The 13242-nt window shown below is 51.9% G+C and overlaps 8 protein-coding genes across 8 annotated transcripts; 4 read left to right on the forward strand and 4 right to left on the reverse strand.

The window, feature by feature from the left end:
• Positions 1 to 376: 376 nt before the first annotated feature.
• A1O5_10408 (uncharacterized protein) lies at positions 377 to 1060 on the forward strand (the record flags this gene model as incomplete). The annotated part of the gene is made up of 1 exon (XM_007750984.1): positions 377 to 1060. The coding sequence occupies one exon, from the start codon at positions 377 to 379 to the stop codon at positions 1058 to 1060; it is 684 nt and encodes a 227-aa protein (XP_007749174.1).
• An 818-nt stretch (positions 1061 to 1878) lies between these two features.
• On the forward strand, positions 1879 to 2892 carry A1O5_10409 (uncharacterized protein; the record flags this gene model as incomplete). Its single annotated transcript, XM_007750985.1, has 1 exon — positions 1879 to 2892. One exon carries the CDS (start codon positions 1879 to 1881, stop codon positions 2890 to 2892), a length of 1014 nt encoding a protein of 337 aa, XP_007749175.1.
• A 709-nt stretch (positions 2893 to 3601) lies between these two features.
• A1O5_10410 (palmitoyl-CoA hydrolase) lies at positions 3602 to 4723 on the forward strand (the record flags this gene model as incomplete). Its single annotated transcript, XM_007750986.1, has 1 exon — positions 3602 to 4723. One exon carries the CDS (start codon positions 3602 to 3604, stop codon positions 4721 to 4723), a length of 1122 nt encoding a protein of 373 aa, XP_007749176.1.
• Positions 4724 to 5275: 552 nt separating this feature from the next.
• Positions 5276 to 5476, reverse strand: A1O5_10411 (uncharacterized protein; the record flags this gene model as incomplete). Its single annotated transcript, XM_007750987.1, has 1 exon — positions 5276 to 5476. One exon carries the CDS (start codon positions 5474 to 5476, stop codon positions 5276 to 5278), a length of 201 nt encoding a protein of 66 aa, XP_007749177.1.
• Positions 5477 to 7122: 1646 nt separating this feature from the next.
• On the forward strand, positions 7123 to 7990 carry A1O5_10412 (uncharacterized protein; the record flags this gene model as incomplete). Its single annotated transcript, XM_007750988.1, has 3 exons — positions 7123 to 7623; positions 7702 to 7788; positions 7901 to 7990. The coding sequence occupies 3 exons, from the start codon at positions 7123 to 7125 to the stop codon at positions 7988 to 7990; spliced, it is 678 nt and encodes a 225-aa protein (XP_007749178.1).
• A 475-nt stretch (positions 7991 to 8465) lies between these two features.
• On the reverse strand, positions 8466 to 9613 carry A1O5_10413 (uncharacterized protein; the record flags this gene model as incomplete). Its single annotated transcript, XM_007750989.1, has 3 exons — positions 8466 to 8661; positions 8774 to 9266; positions 9349 to 9613. 3 exons carry the CDS (start codon positions 9611 to 9613, stop codon positions 8466 to 8468), a joined length of 954 nt encoding a protein of 317 aa, XP_007749179.1.
• A 643-nt stretch (positions 9614 to 10256) lies between these two features.
• On the reverse strand, positions 10257 to 10971 carry A1O5_10414 (uncharacterized protein; the record flags this gene model as incomplete). Its single annotated transcript, XM_007750990.1, has 2 exons — positions 10257 to 10634; positions 10729 to 10971. The coding sequence occupies 2 exons, from the start codon at positions 10969 to 10971 to the stop codon at positions 10257 to 10259; spliced, it is 621 nt and encodes a 206-aa protein (XP_007749180.1).
• Positions 10972 to 11151: 180 nt separating this feature from the next.
• Positions 11152 to 11958, reverse strand: A1O5_10415 (uncharacterized protein; the record flags this gene model as incomplete). Its single annotated transcript, XM_007750991.1, has 1 exon — positions 11152 to 11958. One exon carries the CDS (start codon positions 11956 to 11958, stop codon positions 11152 to 11154), a length of 807 nt encoding a protein of 268 aa, XP_007749181.1.
• Between the last annotated feature and the right edge of the window lie 1284 nt (positions 11959 to 13242).

Below are 13242 nucleotides of genomic sequence, written 5' to 3' on the forward strand. Positions count from 1 at the left end.
AGAATCGCCTCCCTAGGCGAAGTCGAAAACAAGCAGGCAGATCCCGTTCTCCTGAACAGCGCGTCAGGCTGAAAGATGAACATGATCAATCCCCCCACTTCTCGCACAGAGATATTAAGCAGATTTTCGCCTGCTGACAATGTATATCAAGCCCTAATCTGTTCGAGACACTGTCCGTTAGGATAAGTTGACTTTCAGCGCGTTAGATATCGTTGTTCTAACCTGGTGCTGAGGTAACGAGGTAGGTCGTGTTGCGGAATTGTGCCCGTACCTGTTTTTGTCAGCCCCGAACGATCTGGAAATATAAACACGGATTATAAGAGGTCGATTGTGGCTCGACAACTGGGCCGTGCCAGAAACGAATTCCGGAGCACAAATGACTATTACACGAAGACAGACCTCCAACATCACCGTCTTCAAACGGACAGCTCCCGAGGCCGTAACCTATGACTTGTCGAAAAGTGATAGTGTGACGATCACCGTACCTGTTGCTTCTACTTGGACTTCTGGCCCACATTGGCACGAGACTCACGCAGAGTTTCTCCAGATCCTGCAAGGACGCGCACTTGTCAAACTTGGGGATCGATCCGGGGTCTATGGAGCTGGGGATGGCGTCATTGAAGTACCGATATATACAGTCCATGAATGGCGCCGGATTGCAGGAGATGACGACCAAGGAGACCTGATGGTTCGAGAATGGACAATACCTGAAGATGGTGAAAAGGAAGGGTTTTTCCGGATGCTGACCTCGTTCCTGACCGAACCTCACCCCAGCTCATTATACCAAGCGCCCAGCATGACTCCTAAATGGGTCAGGACGCAGATTGAGCACTGGATTGTGGTGTTGCAGTTGTTCTGCATCTTTCATTCCTGGGACAACTGGCCAGTATTGGTAGGAGAGGATAGCGGATGGGTCAGTTGGGCGGTGACACACTTGGTGTTGACATTCTCATCGGCGATTGGATTTGTGCTTGGATTGCGAGGGACATATGGTGCATACGTCAGTGACGAGCTGATGTCTAAAGCCACTCGAGAGAATGGTGCAAGAAAAGCAAGATGATGGAATCATACAATCATGGTGGAGGGGTAACGGCCGGCCAAGTAGGTGCGGTGGACGGACGATGTGCATCTTGAATATTTCGATGTGGACGATGGTTGGGGGCATGGCACGTGTCAGCTGGAAGTCTGGATAGTGACAACCACTGCGGCGTAATGTGTGCACAACCTGGGTAGCTCGGAGGGTCGCGGTCAGCCCTACGAGATTTATTTTGGGGCCTACTGTTGCGCCTCAGGGGCCCCTGCATTGCTAATCACAGGCGCCTTCCCGCCTATAACAACCTGGCGATGTCTCCCCCCCATTTCAGCTAATCCAGACCCACCTGCGCCTTTGCCCTCACCCAGCCTTACCGCTTGTCCCGGCTCACTACTTGTTAGGCTCAGTGCTCACGCCCACAAGTACGAGTAGTAATTGACTTTTTGCTCCCTGACGCCCTCTGCGCCCTCCATGCGATACGACCTGGATTGCGTTGCTTTGGAGCGCAGTCAGTGCGCAATGATGTCTCGTCCTTCTTTCTCACCGCGCTCTCCGCGTCAGCCTGTTCTCTTTCTATTACTGCTGCCGTCCTCAGTACTGCTTCTTCGTTGAAACATCCTTCTGTACCGAGTACTCGGTATTGCTTGGGTGATTCCCTGGTTCACCCCTCCACCTCGCCTTCTGGGCATCCAGGCCGTCAACAGTAGCTCGGTCCCCGTCTGAGAAGCCACACAAGTGCAAACTGAACGTCCTGAACCACACTTCACTCTCTTCGGCCGCTTCAATCCCACGATCCTCTCCTGAATGCCTCGAAGAAACGTGCTCTTTGGTTTGTCATAAGGAGGATGCAGCGAAACTACCGGCGAATGCGAGAGACTCTTTTCGATCTTTACACCGAACGCGATACTCTGCCGTGGTACTTCAGGACTATTGCCATCGCTGCCTCCTGGCTCGCTCTCGGCGGATACATTGTATTCTCGCTCGTCTTCACCTCTGCCGAGGAGAACATCAAAGTCTCACGTACTTTCCTGACGGTCCTCGCCGCAGTGCTCCTTATTCTCGGTTATGGCGCAATCACAGCAATCGGATATTTCAGTCGCAGCCTGCTCTTTCTCTTCGATGCCGTTCTGCTTCCGATTTTGACCTCTTCGTTTATGGGCGTCTTCGTTACAGTTGTGAACCATGCTCTTCACAAAAGGTTCCCGATTCCGACCCAGGTTTACATCTACGTACCATTGGTCATTGCCTGTGCCACCACAATTGGGACCGGAGTGCTCAGTTATATCACATTCAGAAAGTTAAGCAAAATTAAGGAGTTGGACAGACAGAGGAGGCAACATGTTCAAAGATGGGATAGAAGCTCCTATGTCAGCTACGGAGATGCAGCCTCCACGACAGAACTAATCCCAATGAACCGCTGGACTCCGAACAACATCCCTGAAGATGAGGCACAACGGCGGCAACTTCTCCGACTGTTACTCACTCGAGATTCGGCCGAGTCACCCAATCACCGAAACTCGCAGAGCACCTACCACATCACCTTGCCAGGCGAAGATGTGGGATCTGACGGTTTGGAGGTGGTCCAGCCTGACACGCGACCCCGTAGCGGCAGTCTCCCAGCAAGCACCGGCAAATGGCAGATCTTAAACAAGCTCTCAAGAGATCGAAGCCCGACGACCGACAACGGAGCTTCCAAGAATCTTCGAGAACGACGGCGGGAAGAGATTGAGAGGTCATCGGTCCTCCTGACACCTGGAACTGAGCCCGGTACATGGCCACACACTCCAGGGTCGTCACCCTCTCAGACGGTTTCTTATTCCCCAAACCCGGTCTGGACAGGGTCGACGAGATATGCATAGGTAATGACTTTAGTGTGTCAAAAAAGAGTCGGGACTTTTAGCGAGGCGTCTTGGTCTAATGTACGAGGTATGGCATATATGGGGGTTTCAGGCCATATTCAAGATGTAAATGTACGAAAGCTTAAATGGCATCCTTGGGACGGTCCGGAGGAAATCTAGATGGTCATCGGGACTAGGTAACTGGTGTCACCCAGGCGTCCCAAGGAGGTGTTTCGATGTACCACATGCGATGCCTCGATCCGTGGCTTATTATGGCTTCATACCTTTTCCATTCGGCGCCCGAGTCCCGGGACGGAAAATCCTCGCGACGAGCCTCGGCTGTTTGGTCGAGCAAAGTCGACTTCGCCCAATGATTTCTCTGGCCGAAACAACGCCCTACTGCTTCTCATCCTCAGATGTAAATTGGCCCGAAACGCACTCTTTGATGCTCCGGCATCTTGCAGTCGAACCGAGATTTAACGATTTGTCGCCCGGCCTATTCTGATATCCTCCAATCGAGGCAATGGTAGGACGATAAGCACAAGTTCTGAAGGCCATTATTAACAAGACCGTTCATCCGCCATCAGCTCGCTCAGCCTTTTCATCCTCCCCATCATATCGGCGTTGAGTTGAGGTATAGAGAGAGGCATCTGGTTGCCATCCCACCACCAGTTTCTCTTCCCTGAGAGTGCATTTCCTTCTGTCTTCATATTCATACCCTTCTACAGCAATGTCTAAACACGCAACACTCATCAACCCTCCGAAATCCCTCCCGCACCACTCCCCCATCGAAAACGTCCTCTCCCTCCTCCCGCTAATCGACATCGGCCCAGACATCTACACCAACGCCCGCCCACTCTGGCATCCTCCTGGCGCAAGAGGAATCTATGGCGGCGCCGCAATCGCCCAGTGCCTCTCTGCTGCACAAGCCACGATTCCGCCCGATTTCACGGTACATAGCATGCACTGTTACTTCGTGCTTGCCGGCAACAGCGAGATTCCTATCTTATATCATGTGGAGAGAGTCCGAGATGGAAAGAGCTTCATTACACGGACTGTCCAAGCGCGACAGAGGGGGAAGTGTATTTTCACAACGACATTAAGTTTCATGAAAGAGGGCTCAGGCGGGAAAGAGACTGTCGACCATGCTATCCGAATGCCCACAGACGTCGTCCCTCCACCGGACGCGGACTCCGACCGCCAGAACGTGAGCGCGGACGACCGACCATTTGAATCCGTGCGCTGTCCCATCACCAACCGCAGCGGACCGCCTTCCGAGCGCAAATTGCGGCAATGGATCCGCGCTCGCGGTCGCATATCCGACTGTCCACCAAACGTCCGCGAAGAGGAACTGCAGTCCGGCCAGAGAGCGAACCGGCCAGGTGATAACCATCAAGCTCACTTAAGTGCGTTGGCATACATGAGTGATTCGTACTTTATCGGCACGGTTGCGCGGGTGCACAGTCTCCAACGCTTCGCCAACCGCCGCAACATCGAGCGCACACTACGAACCTTCAAGGGCTCGGAAGAAGAGAAAAAAGAGATGCGAAAGTACCTTGAAGACATTGCCAAGGAGGAAGAGGAGGAACACGCCGACATGGCCCAAAGTAGCAAGAGGGACGAACGCCGCATTGGCATGATGGTGAGCTTGGACCATACGATCTTTTTCCATAATCCGAGGGCGTTCAGGGCAGACGAGTGGATGTTGACGGAGATGGATAGTCCATGGGCTGGCGATGGGAGAGGGTTGGTTATGCAGAGGATGTGGAGTAAGGACGGGGTGTTAATAGCGACCTGTGTGCAGGAGGGCGTTGTGAGATTGAACCAGAACCCAACGGATAGTAAGTTGTAGGATACTGTGGTGGTTTCGAATGCGCCTTGGAGTTTCCCTGGATGAGATTTGATTCACAATTGTGAGGGTAGAGCGGTGGACGGCACGACTTCTTTCTTTTGCCTGTTTCTGTACCAATTCCCCCGAGGCACGGCAATGGGATGTCTTGGTGTAGATAGACCTGGATTTGGAGAGAGCAATCAGTCGCTTCCTTCTTTTAGCAACCGAATCAAAACGTGATAGCCCGCTTCTCCCACGCGATCCTCATCCGACCACATTCGTCATTCTCTTGGTTCCCACGAGGCGTCAAGCGATTGGAGATGACAAGACTAGGACTCGAGGGATTTGGCCGCCTAAGGTCTTCATCCATGCGTCTGCTCTACAGATTCTGGGCTTCCACCATCAGCTCACGCCATGGAGTTGGTTTCTTTTTTCGTCGGCTCAAGCGGCCGTCGTTGAACGCATCGCCTCATACACGTCTCGCATCCCCCATTTAGCCCTCCCCTCCCCCCCCTTCTTCGCCCTGGAGGGGTCCCCGGGTTCCCAGTGCGCCCCCCCTTCTTACATCCATGCTCAAGCTTCGAGATTAATGCCTTTCCCGAACCGAGCGTAGAGGTGCGCCTTCAAGCCGCGAATCTGCTCCCTGATGGTCTCCAGTTCCTCCTCGAGCACCGACACCTCGCCTTCGATTTCCGTCGTCTGCGTCGACAGCAGTTCCTGTGCTTCGGCCAGCGGGAGGTGCATGAACGAGTCGCCGATTTTGTACCTGCGCATGCGTTTCGTTTTTTTTTTTTCAGCCAGTTGCATGTGCGACAAAGACAGTGGGCATTTCTTCGAATGAGATAGGAGATTTGGGAGGGGCTGGGGAAATCCTACGGGATTAATGAGTCCTCGTCGGCGAGCTCGAGTTCGGTGGACAGTTCTTCGAGGTCTTCCTTGTCTTTCTGCGAGGACGTGGGTGAGTGCGTTGGGCATGACAAGATGAAGCAGCGGTATTCTCAAGAAAACAGGCCTGGGGAGGCAATGATGGCGGAGACAATGGTGGCTAGAGAGCCCTTGATCTCTTCTTTGACCTTGGGCACTTTTTTCATCAATGAGCCCATCATGTTCTTCGCCCAAACCTGAACCATAGTTTCTCCATGTCGTCCGTCCAAAGACATCCACCTGCCGTAATCCCTTCACGAAACAGGGCAAGAATGAATACCGACTTACGTGTTTCAAGCCCAATTCTTCCTCCAGGGCTTTACTCCGATTGTGCAGTCTCGAAAAAGTGTTGATCTTTTCTTGATCTTCTTTGGTGACTTCGGCGTCCGTAGACTCTGATTCTTCCTCTTTGGAGAGCTTATTTTCCCCCCAAGTCAGAATTTACCCCCATTTATGAGACGGCTCGTGGGACCAATTCCGACATCTGGTTCAGACGTGCGATAATGAGACTTACTACTCTTCTGGACAGCATGACGAGACTGACAGGTTATCGGAAAGCGCAAGCGCCCAAATCTGGTTTGTATGTAATGCGCTGGAGGATCGAGGTCTCAGATTGGATCGAGCTTTTTAGGCCTGAGAGGTGAGTTGTATGCTATGCTCGTTGAATTCAACCGGGTTGGCCACTAGGCTCATTATCCAAAGCACTAAGTGGTACTATGGTTTGCAGTATGAGCGGCGGCCCGGCGAAGCATAAAGCTCTCGGCCGCATTTATTGTCTGCCACTCGAACAGTCCCCTCACAAACCTCATCTCTCACCACTCCTTGTACCCAGTACTCCTCATCCAAGGCTCTCTGCCCCTTCAGTAAAGCATTGCTTCTAACCATCCAGTGATGATACACGTATTGCTTGTAGCTTCACGTGCAGATAAGTCTCCATATCGGCTTGTCACGAATACGTCGTCGTTAACCCCTTCAGCCAGTGGTTACTCAGCACCCGATTCTTACGTATGCATCCATCAAGACCCAGATTCCAAACATGCGCAAATCTGGATCAGTCGAGCGCTACACGAGGGTTCATTTGCTTGAACACCGCCCACTACTTACTCCAAGCTTACCACACCAGGGCTCCGCTCAATCTTGCGTCAAGAACGCGAGATCTTAGTCATTAAACCTCGAATCTAGCCTCAAATGGGAAGTACCTCGCCCTTTTGATCGAGCCTCGCGCGGTCCCCGCTGTTTTCCATAGTTGTTCTTGACAGGACAAGGTGAAATCAAGATTCGAAAAGCATTCGACAACCAATGCGATTACTGTACATGGCGTTAAGCAAGAAAAAGCAATGGAGGACAGTGTATATATTCAGCCACACCTACTCCTTCCTGAGAGTTTATCTTTCATCAGATTCAGAGTTCATTGCTTCAAGGCCCGACCCTGACATCCCAGCCGTCAGACCCAGACCCATACGTTCTTTCCACACAGAAGCAGATACATAGCAGCCATGGCCTACCAACAACCACCCTACAAATTCGAACGTCTCGACAAAGACAAAGCCATCCTCCTGATCGTCGACCATCAACTGGGCCTTCTTCAACTCGTCAAGGACTACACTACTGCCGAATTCCGCAATAATGTTCTCGCCCACGCCGAACTAGGCAAGCTCTTCGGCCTGCCAACCATCCTGACCACCTCGGCCGAGACTGGTCCCAATGGACCCCTGCCCAAGGAAATTATCGACATGTACCCGGACGCGCCTTTTATCAGGAGAAACGGCGAGGTCAACGCTTGGGATAATCCGGATTTCCGCAAGGCCGTGGAAGCTACGGGACGCAAGCAGGTCATCTTGGGGGGCATCGTCACCGAGGTGTGCACCATGTTTCTGGCGCTGAGCTTGAGAGAGGCCGGGTATTCGGTGTGGGCGAATACTGAGGCCAGCGGGACCGCGACTCCCAAACTGGCCGAGGATGCGAATCGGAGGATGGAGAATGCTGGCGTGCACTTGGTAAGGCCAAAAACTTCCGCCTCACCGATTCCTCGAGTGCGCTTCTCCCGAACCCCCAAGGCTGACCCCCCCCCTTAGACTGGCATGTTCGGCATCTCGATGTTCTTGATGAAAGACTGGAGAAACACGCCTGGCACGGCCGAGGTGCTTCCGTTCTTGGACAAGGTCTGTGGTCCTCCTCTAAGTTTTCAGTCTCTACACACAGATACTCTGTCTCTCTCTGTATGATACTCTTCTCCGGGACGAAACGCGCTGAAATGTCTGTCCCCGCCCACAGTACTTCCCCGCCTATGGCATCGTCGCCCGGAGTCACGGTTCCGCAAAGAAATTCGGAGACATCGTCCCTGGAGAAGACCAGCTGCTGTGAAGGATCGTTCCCGCTCAGGATTCCAAAAATGATCGACCTTGGAGGTACGGAGCACGGACGCCAGGCATGATCACTGTCATGAGAGTGAAAATGGCTACCAGGCACCTATCTAGGAAGGATAGATGAGCATGACTCAGGGAAATCGAATCGCATGATTCTTGCAAGGCTCATCAAGGATACATACGTACAAATAAAAATCTCCTTTTCATGCGCCACGCTATGCAAGGAGTCCCGTATCCTCGAGTTTCCTTACCCGGCCCGTCCGTCTTTCTTTCGATTATTCTACAAAGGTGTTTTTCAACTTCCTATTTTAATTCACCCTTTCGGGGGGAGGGTCTCACTCACATGCCCCGTACGTAAAGAACTGGGCAGTGCGGCGCGGCCGCCCTTAAAGAGGTAGGTAGGTGCTAGGCCCCAAATAATCCTCCTCCTCCTCCTCCAACAACAAGCACCAGGTTTAAAACGGTGATCTTCATTATACAGCGCTATAGCCGCCTCTGGTGCCTCCTCCCGATACGGTGTCGATGACTTTCCTCGACCAATCTTTAAAGAGGTAGGGGATGTCGCGGATCGTATCTCCGTGCGGCAGCAGGTCCCAGCCACGGGCACCGTAGCGGTTGTAGTTGAGCCAGGAGCCGAAGATGAGGTAGGCGGCGATGCCCAAGAAGGCGCTTTGTTGGGCATACTCGGTCAGCGTATGTAACGTTGGGAGGGATAATGGGGAAGGAAGGGGAAATAAAGAAAAGCAGAAACATTCCCGGAAAAACCAGAGTCAACACTTACATCAGAACAAACCAAGTAAAGAAACCCCAACCGCTCTTCCTCGCCTCGTCGCTGTCGGCATAGTCCTCGCAAGCGTACTTTGTCCGCCAATTGAGTCTCAAAACCTCAATCTTATCCTTTCCCTCGACCTTGCCGTAGCTCACAAATGTCAAGCTGGACGTGCTCGGTTGCTCCTCCTTGTCCTTGTCTTTGTCAGTGTCCTCACCATCGCGCTTCAGACTCCTTTTCCTCTTCTCTTCATTGCCCGTCCGGTCCTTGTCGCACGTTAACTGTACTACCGCTTTTTGCTTCATGTTATTGTAATTGCCGCCGTTCAACTCGATCTGTAGGCCATCCGAGTTCGAATCCTGCGCTTTCAACCGTGACACTTTGGGGTCCAGACTGGCGCCTGTGCTGGATTCGAAGTTCCCGGCGACGGGGATCACGTTCTCGACTTCGATGTGTTTCTTCTCCGGGTCATCGGCGGGATTCCAGGATCGGACGACGCCGCATACTGTTTGCAAGAGTGAAGTAAGCCCACGTTCGCAGTATGAGGTTGTTCCTCTCCATTCAATCAGAGAGAATCCAGGGCTTACCTCGTGTTCCCCCCGGACATTGATCCTGGTCTCTTATACCCTCAAGCTTCTTCAGCGGCGCACAAAGGTCAATCGTCCATGTGGTGTTGTACTCGGCAGGTGGTCTCGATGCGTCGTGGACATTGACGGAATGCCGGCCCGCGAGCTTTGATAAGTCAAACTTCTTGCCGTCGACTCGAATATGGTGGCAGTCTATCGACACAGAGGCGGCAAGATGTGATAACGACAGGAGAAGTGGCAGCAGGGAGTAAACTGGTGTTTTCATGATTGCGGATGGTGGAGAGAGATGACCCAGGTGAGAATGGTCTTCGATTGAGACGAGATCGCGTGGACGTCTAGGAGGAGCAGGGGAGAATCCAAGGCATCAAGAGAATGTTAACGAAAGGCGAGAACTGAACAAAGCAATGACGGCGCTTCGCTTTGCGGCTGGCCGGTCTGAATCTGGAGAGAAGATAAGAAGTTGATGGATGAGCTTGATTGCTGTGAGGTGCCTGCGTTTGCAGTCTCGAATCGACGGTTTGATTCGGGATGCCAAGAAGCCCTGCGACCGAACCATCTTCTCGACGTCCCGTTCGGGCTCTTATTTATTAAGTCCGCCCATCAGGTAACGCACCAACCTGGTAACGCACCACACAGTCAATCCACTCTACACTCAACTAGCACTATGATTTACAGAGAACATTGTCATCAACACCGCCATTAGATCGGCGGCAGCGAGGTCAGTTGCGATGCTCGTCCTCTGAGGAGGCCTCGCTCGCCTTGCTTACCACTCCCTCTCTTCTCACCTCCTCTCACCTTCCACTCACCTACCTACCGGGTACTGACCCTTTACGTCGCCCTTGCCTGAACCGTCCCCTTTTCGTCCTGCAGTTATGTCGGTAGGCTATCCTCATGCTAGCCAACTATACCTAAGAATTACTAAAGTCGTCGAATGATCGTTTTTTGGAACCACTCTGTCCATCGATACACCATTTCTGGTCCGGTCCTAATCTTTCCCCAATCGCCATGCGCTCCGTCTGCTGCCTCAACTCATCCCGCCTCTCCTTGATGATGGTTAAGTTAGTCTCCAGTCGAATCCAAGCTCTCCCTAGGATGGTTACCCAACGGGTATCGTCACCTAAGGGGCCAATTTTTTTGGCAAGCGTTCCAATGGTCCAGCGCCCCTTGGAATTGTGCTCGCTCATGATAATCGATGGTTCATCCGCTGTCCGGATCGTATCGGCCTCGAACGTTTTCCAATCTTCCTTCGGCGCATCAATCTTAACTTTATACCACTTGCGGAGAGCCTGATGAACGGGGATCCAGAATTCAGGGTCATCCCATGGCGTTTGGGGAAGACGTAGCGCAATCCCCGGAAAGCGCACTTCAAAGCCTGCCCACCTCGGAACGCCGGCATTGCGGTATTGGCGAAGGAAAGCGGTAATTGTAAACCTGCTGAGTCATCCAGGTGGTGGGAGCCCATCCAAAGGCCTTTGAATCGGTGATTTTCCAGTTGTTCAACCTGCGGCCTGGCACGAAAATGAGACTTGCCGGTATGTCCATGCCCTCAGTTGTGTAAATAAGTTTAGGCAGTGTCGCCATTCTTTTCGCCGCCAAGGTTTCTCGATCTTCATCCTCTGTCATTGTGATTTCTTTAATCTTGGCCACATTTACACCGTCCAAGATGTTAGCCAACACCAGTGCCTCGTCTTCAGGGGCGGTGCAATATCGAAACTGCAGTGCCTCCCATGCCCTCGCCACCTTGTCCCTTGAGTCTTTCACTCTCAGCCTCGAGACGGCCTTGCCAAAGGGGTGCCCAGCTTTTCAGATGTGGTGGAAGGGGTCGCTCGAGTCTTGTTCTGCCTTTTCTCTAGCACCGTTGATTTCATCCAAGCTGAGGAACTTTCGGTTTTGAAACTCGAAGTAAATTTTTTTTTTTTTTTTTTTGGCAAGGACAGCTTCTTGAAGAGTCCGCAATCTTCGTGACCAGCCTCCGAGTCGCATCCTGACATTCATCTCAATTGTATCCTCGGGCTGCTTTTTATGCGTTGAGAGCAAATTTCTGTCCCAGACAATGACTGCCTTTGCTTTTTTAAAGACAGTCTTGAGTTGGTCCATTGCCTTCGCTGTCATCGAATCCCTCTTTGGGAAACACAACAAATCAACCCAGAAAAAGGTGTTCTCATCTCTCCGGTTCTTAGCAGTCGATTTCCCTATGAGCTCATTGAAGCTTTTCTGCAAGCTTTGTATTTGGCACTGGTTGATTTGACATGTGTTGTTCCCTCCGGAGTCCTTGGTAGAGTCGAAAATGCGATCTCCCCAACCGTGGGAGACAGCACCGAACGACACATCTTCTTTCCGTAGGTCGTATGCCTGCACGTTAATTTCCCCGTTGGCGAACCTCAGAAGAGGTGTTTTGCCTGCCTTGATGTATTGGGTGATTTGTAGGCTTTCCCGTCCTGTACCAAGGAGTTTGCAGTTCTGACGATCGCAGGATGTCTGGTGGAGGGCCTCCTGTTGCTGCTTCTGGGCCTGGCATTTCCCTAATGAACAGTTTTGGACGTCATGGTCGCCGTTAGTTGGCATATTTTTGAGCCTGTGGGCGTAGTAAGCACCGCAAACACCTGGCATTGTCGATTCAAGGAGGCGAATGTCGTTATCGCAGCAGAGGCGGCCCTTCATTTTTTTTTTCCCCTGCAAAATGTACTACTCCCCCAACTCTTCGCCTCTGTCCATCCAGAAGTGGGAACGGTTCTCTAAACTAAAGATCAGCTTTGAGCGCACCCCTTGCAGCGTTTCTCCAAGAACGGCAATTAAGAGAGCCAATTCCTTGTCTACCTCCTTGTGGATGCCATGGAGCTCCTTCCGCCGGACCTCTTCATTTAGGCCATAGTCATAGTTTTCGAGCGAGAGGTGTTTGGACACGAATCTTCGTGCATTTTCCAGTGCTATGCCGCCGCGTAAGTAAAGAATCTTTTCCTTCCTCCCCCCCCCCGCTTCATCTGTTCACTCCAACCCGCAAGGAATTCGTCAAGTCCCTCTGTCAACGTGGTCTTCTCGACAGTCCGACTGCTGTCCACGAAGCTGAGTGGATCGATCGACTCTCTCAAGACTACAGCAAGCAGGCTGAAAAAGAGCCACTCCTGCAGAAATTGGTTTGCCTTCTTTTTGGTCCAATGTTTTCGGTTCAGTCCATGCTCCACTAACTCGTCGAAATCCTCAAACTTGTAGTCCCCTTTCAATGGAAGATTGAAGAAGTCATCGGTGGAGAACGGCCTCTCATCTTCCACAAAAAATTTCACCCGCTCGTGTGCTGATGCGTCAAGCGGGATGGGCAGGTGGTCCATATTGAGATGTTCTTTGGTGAATTAGGACTACAGAATTAAGCCGTCCAGATGCTTGTGGAAGTGCGATCAACTGACAATAATCTCTCCATGTAGTGGTACTTCAGGGAAATGCAAGGGAATTTTGAACCACGACATGTACATGCAACCGGTATGACGTAGGTGGGTATGGGCAAAATAGTTACTCATTTTTACCCCAGTCAAGCCCAGTTCGTGTATGCAGGCTTGTGCAGGGTAGTTTTATAGTTTCTGGTCTGCTTGGTCTGCCCCTAATAGTAAGCTGCAGTAGTGTTTTAGGTGACCTGGCGCCAAGGTCGCCTTTTATGTGGGGAAGTCCGGCTTGGGTGGCAGGCTAGTGGGCTTCCCTGTTAGGTGTATGAGCCACAACGTACAAACCCCAATAACGTGTCCAGCGAGCAATTTATTTCTCGACAGCATGGCAACTATGGGTGATAATGACACGGCTATCACTGTATTACGCGCCGTAGAGAGGCCAAAAATATCTTTCAAGTGCCCAAAGACTATAGTACCGAGCGTACGCGCCTCTCCAAGCCTAACGTGCAGGAACCCA

The sequence above is a fragment of the Cladophialophora psammophila genome, assembly GCF_000585535.1.
Source record: "Cladophialophora psammophila CBS 110553 chromosome Unknown aczJe-supercont1.20, whole genome shotgun sequence".
In the NCBI taxonomy this organism is placed as follows: domain Eukaryota; kingdom Fungi; phylum Ascomycota; class Eurotiomycetes; order Chaetothyriales; family Herpotrichiellaceae; genus Cladophialophora; species Cladophialophora psammophila.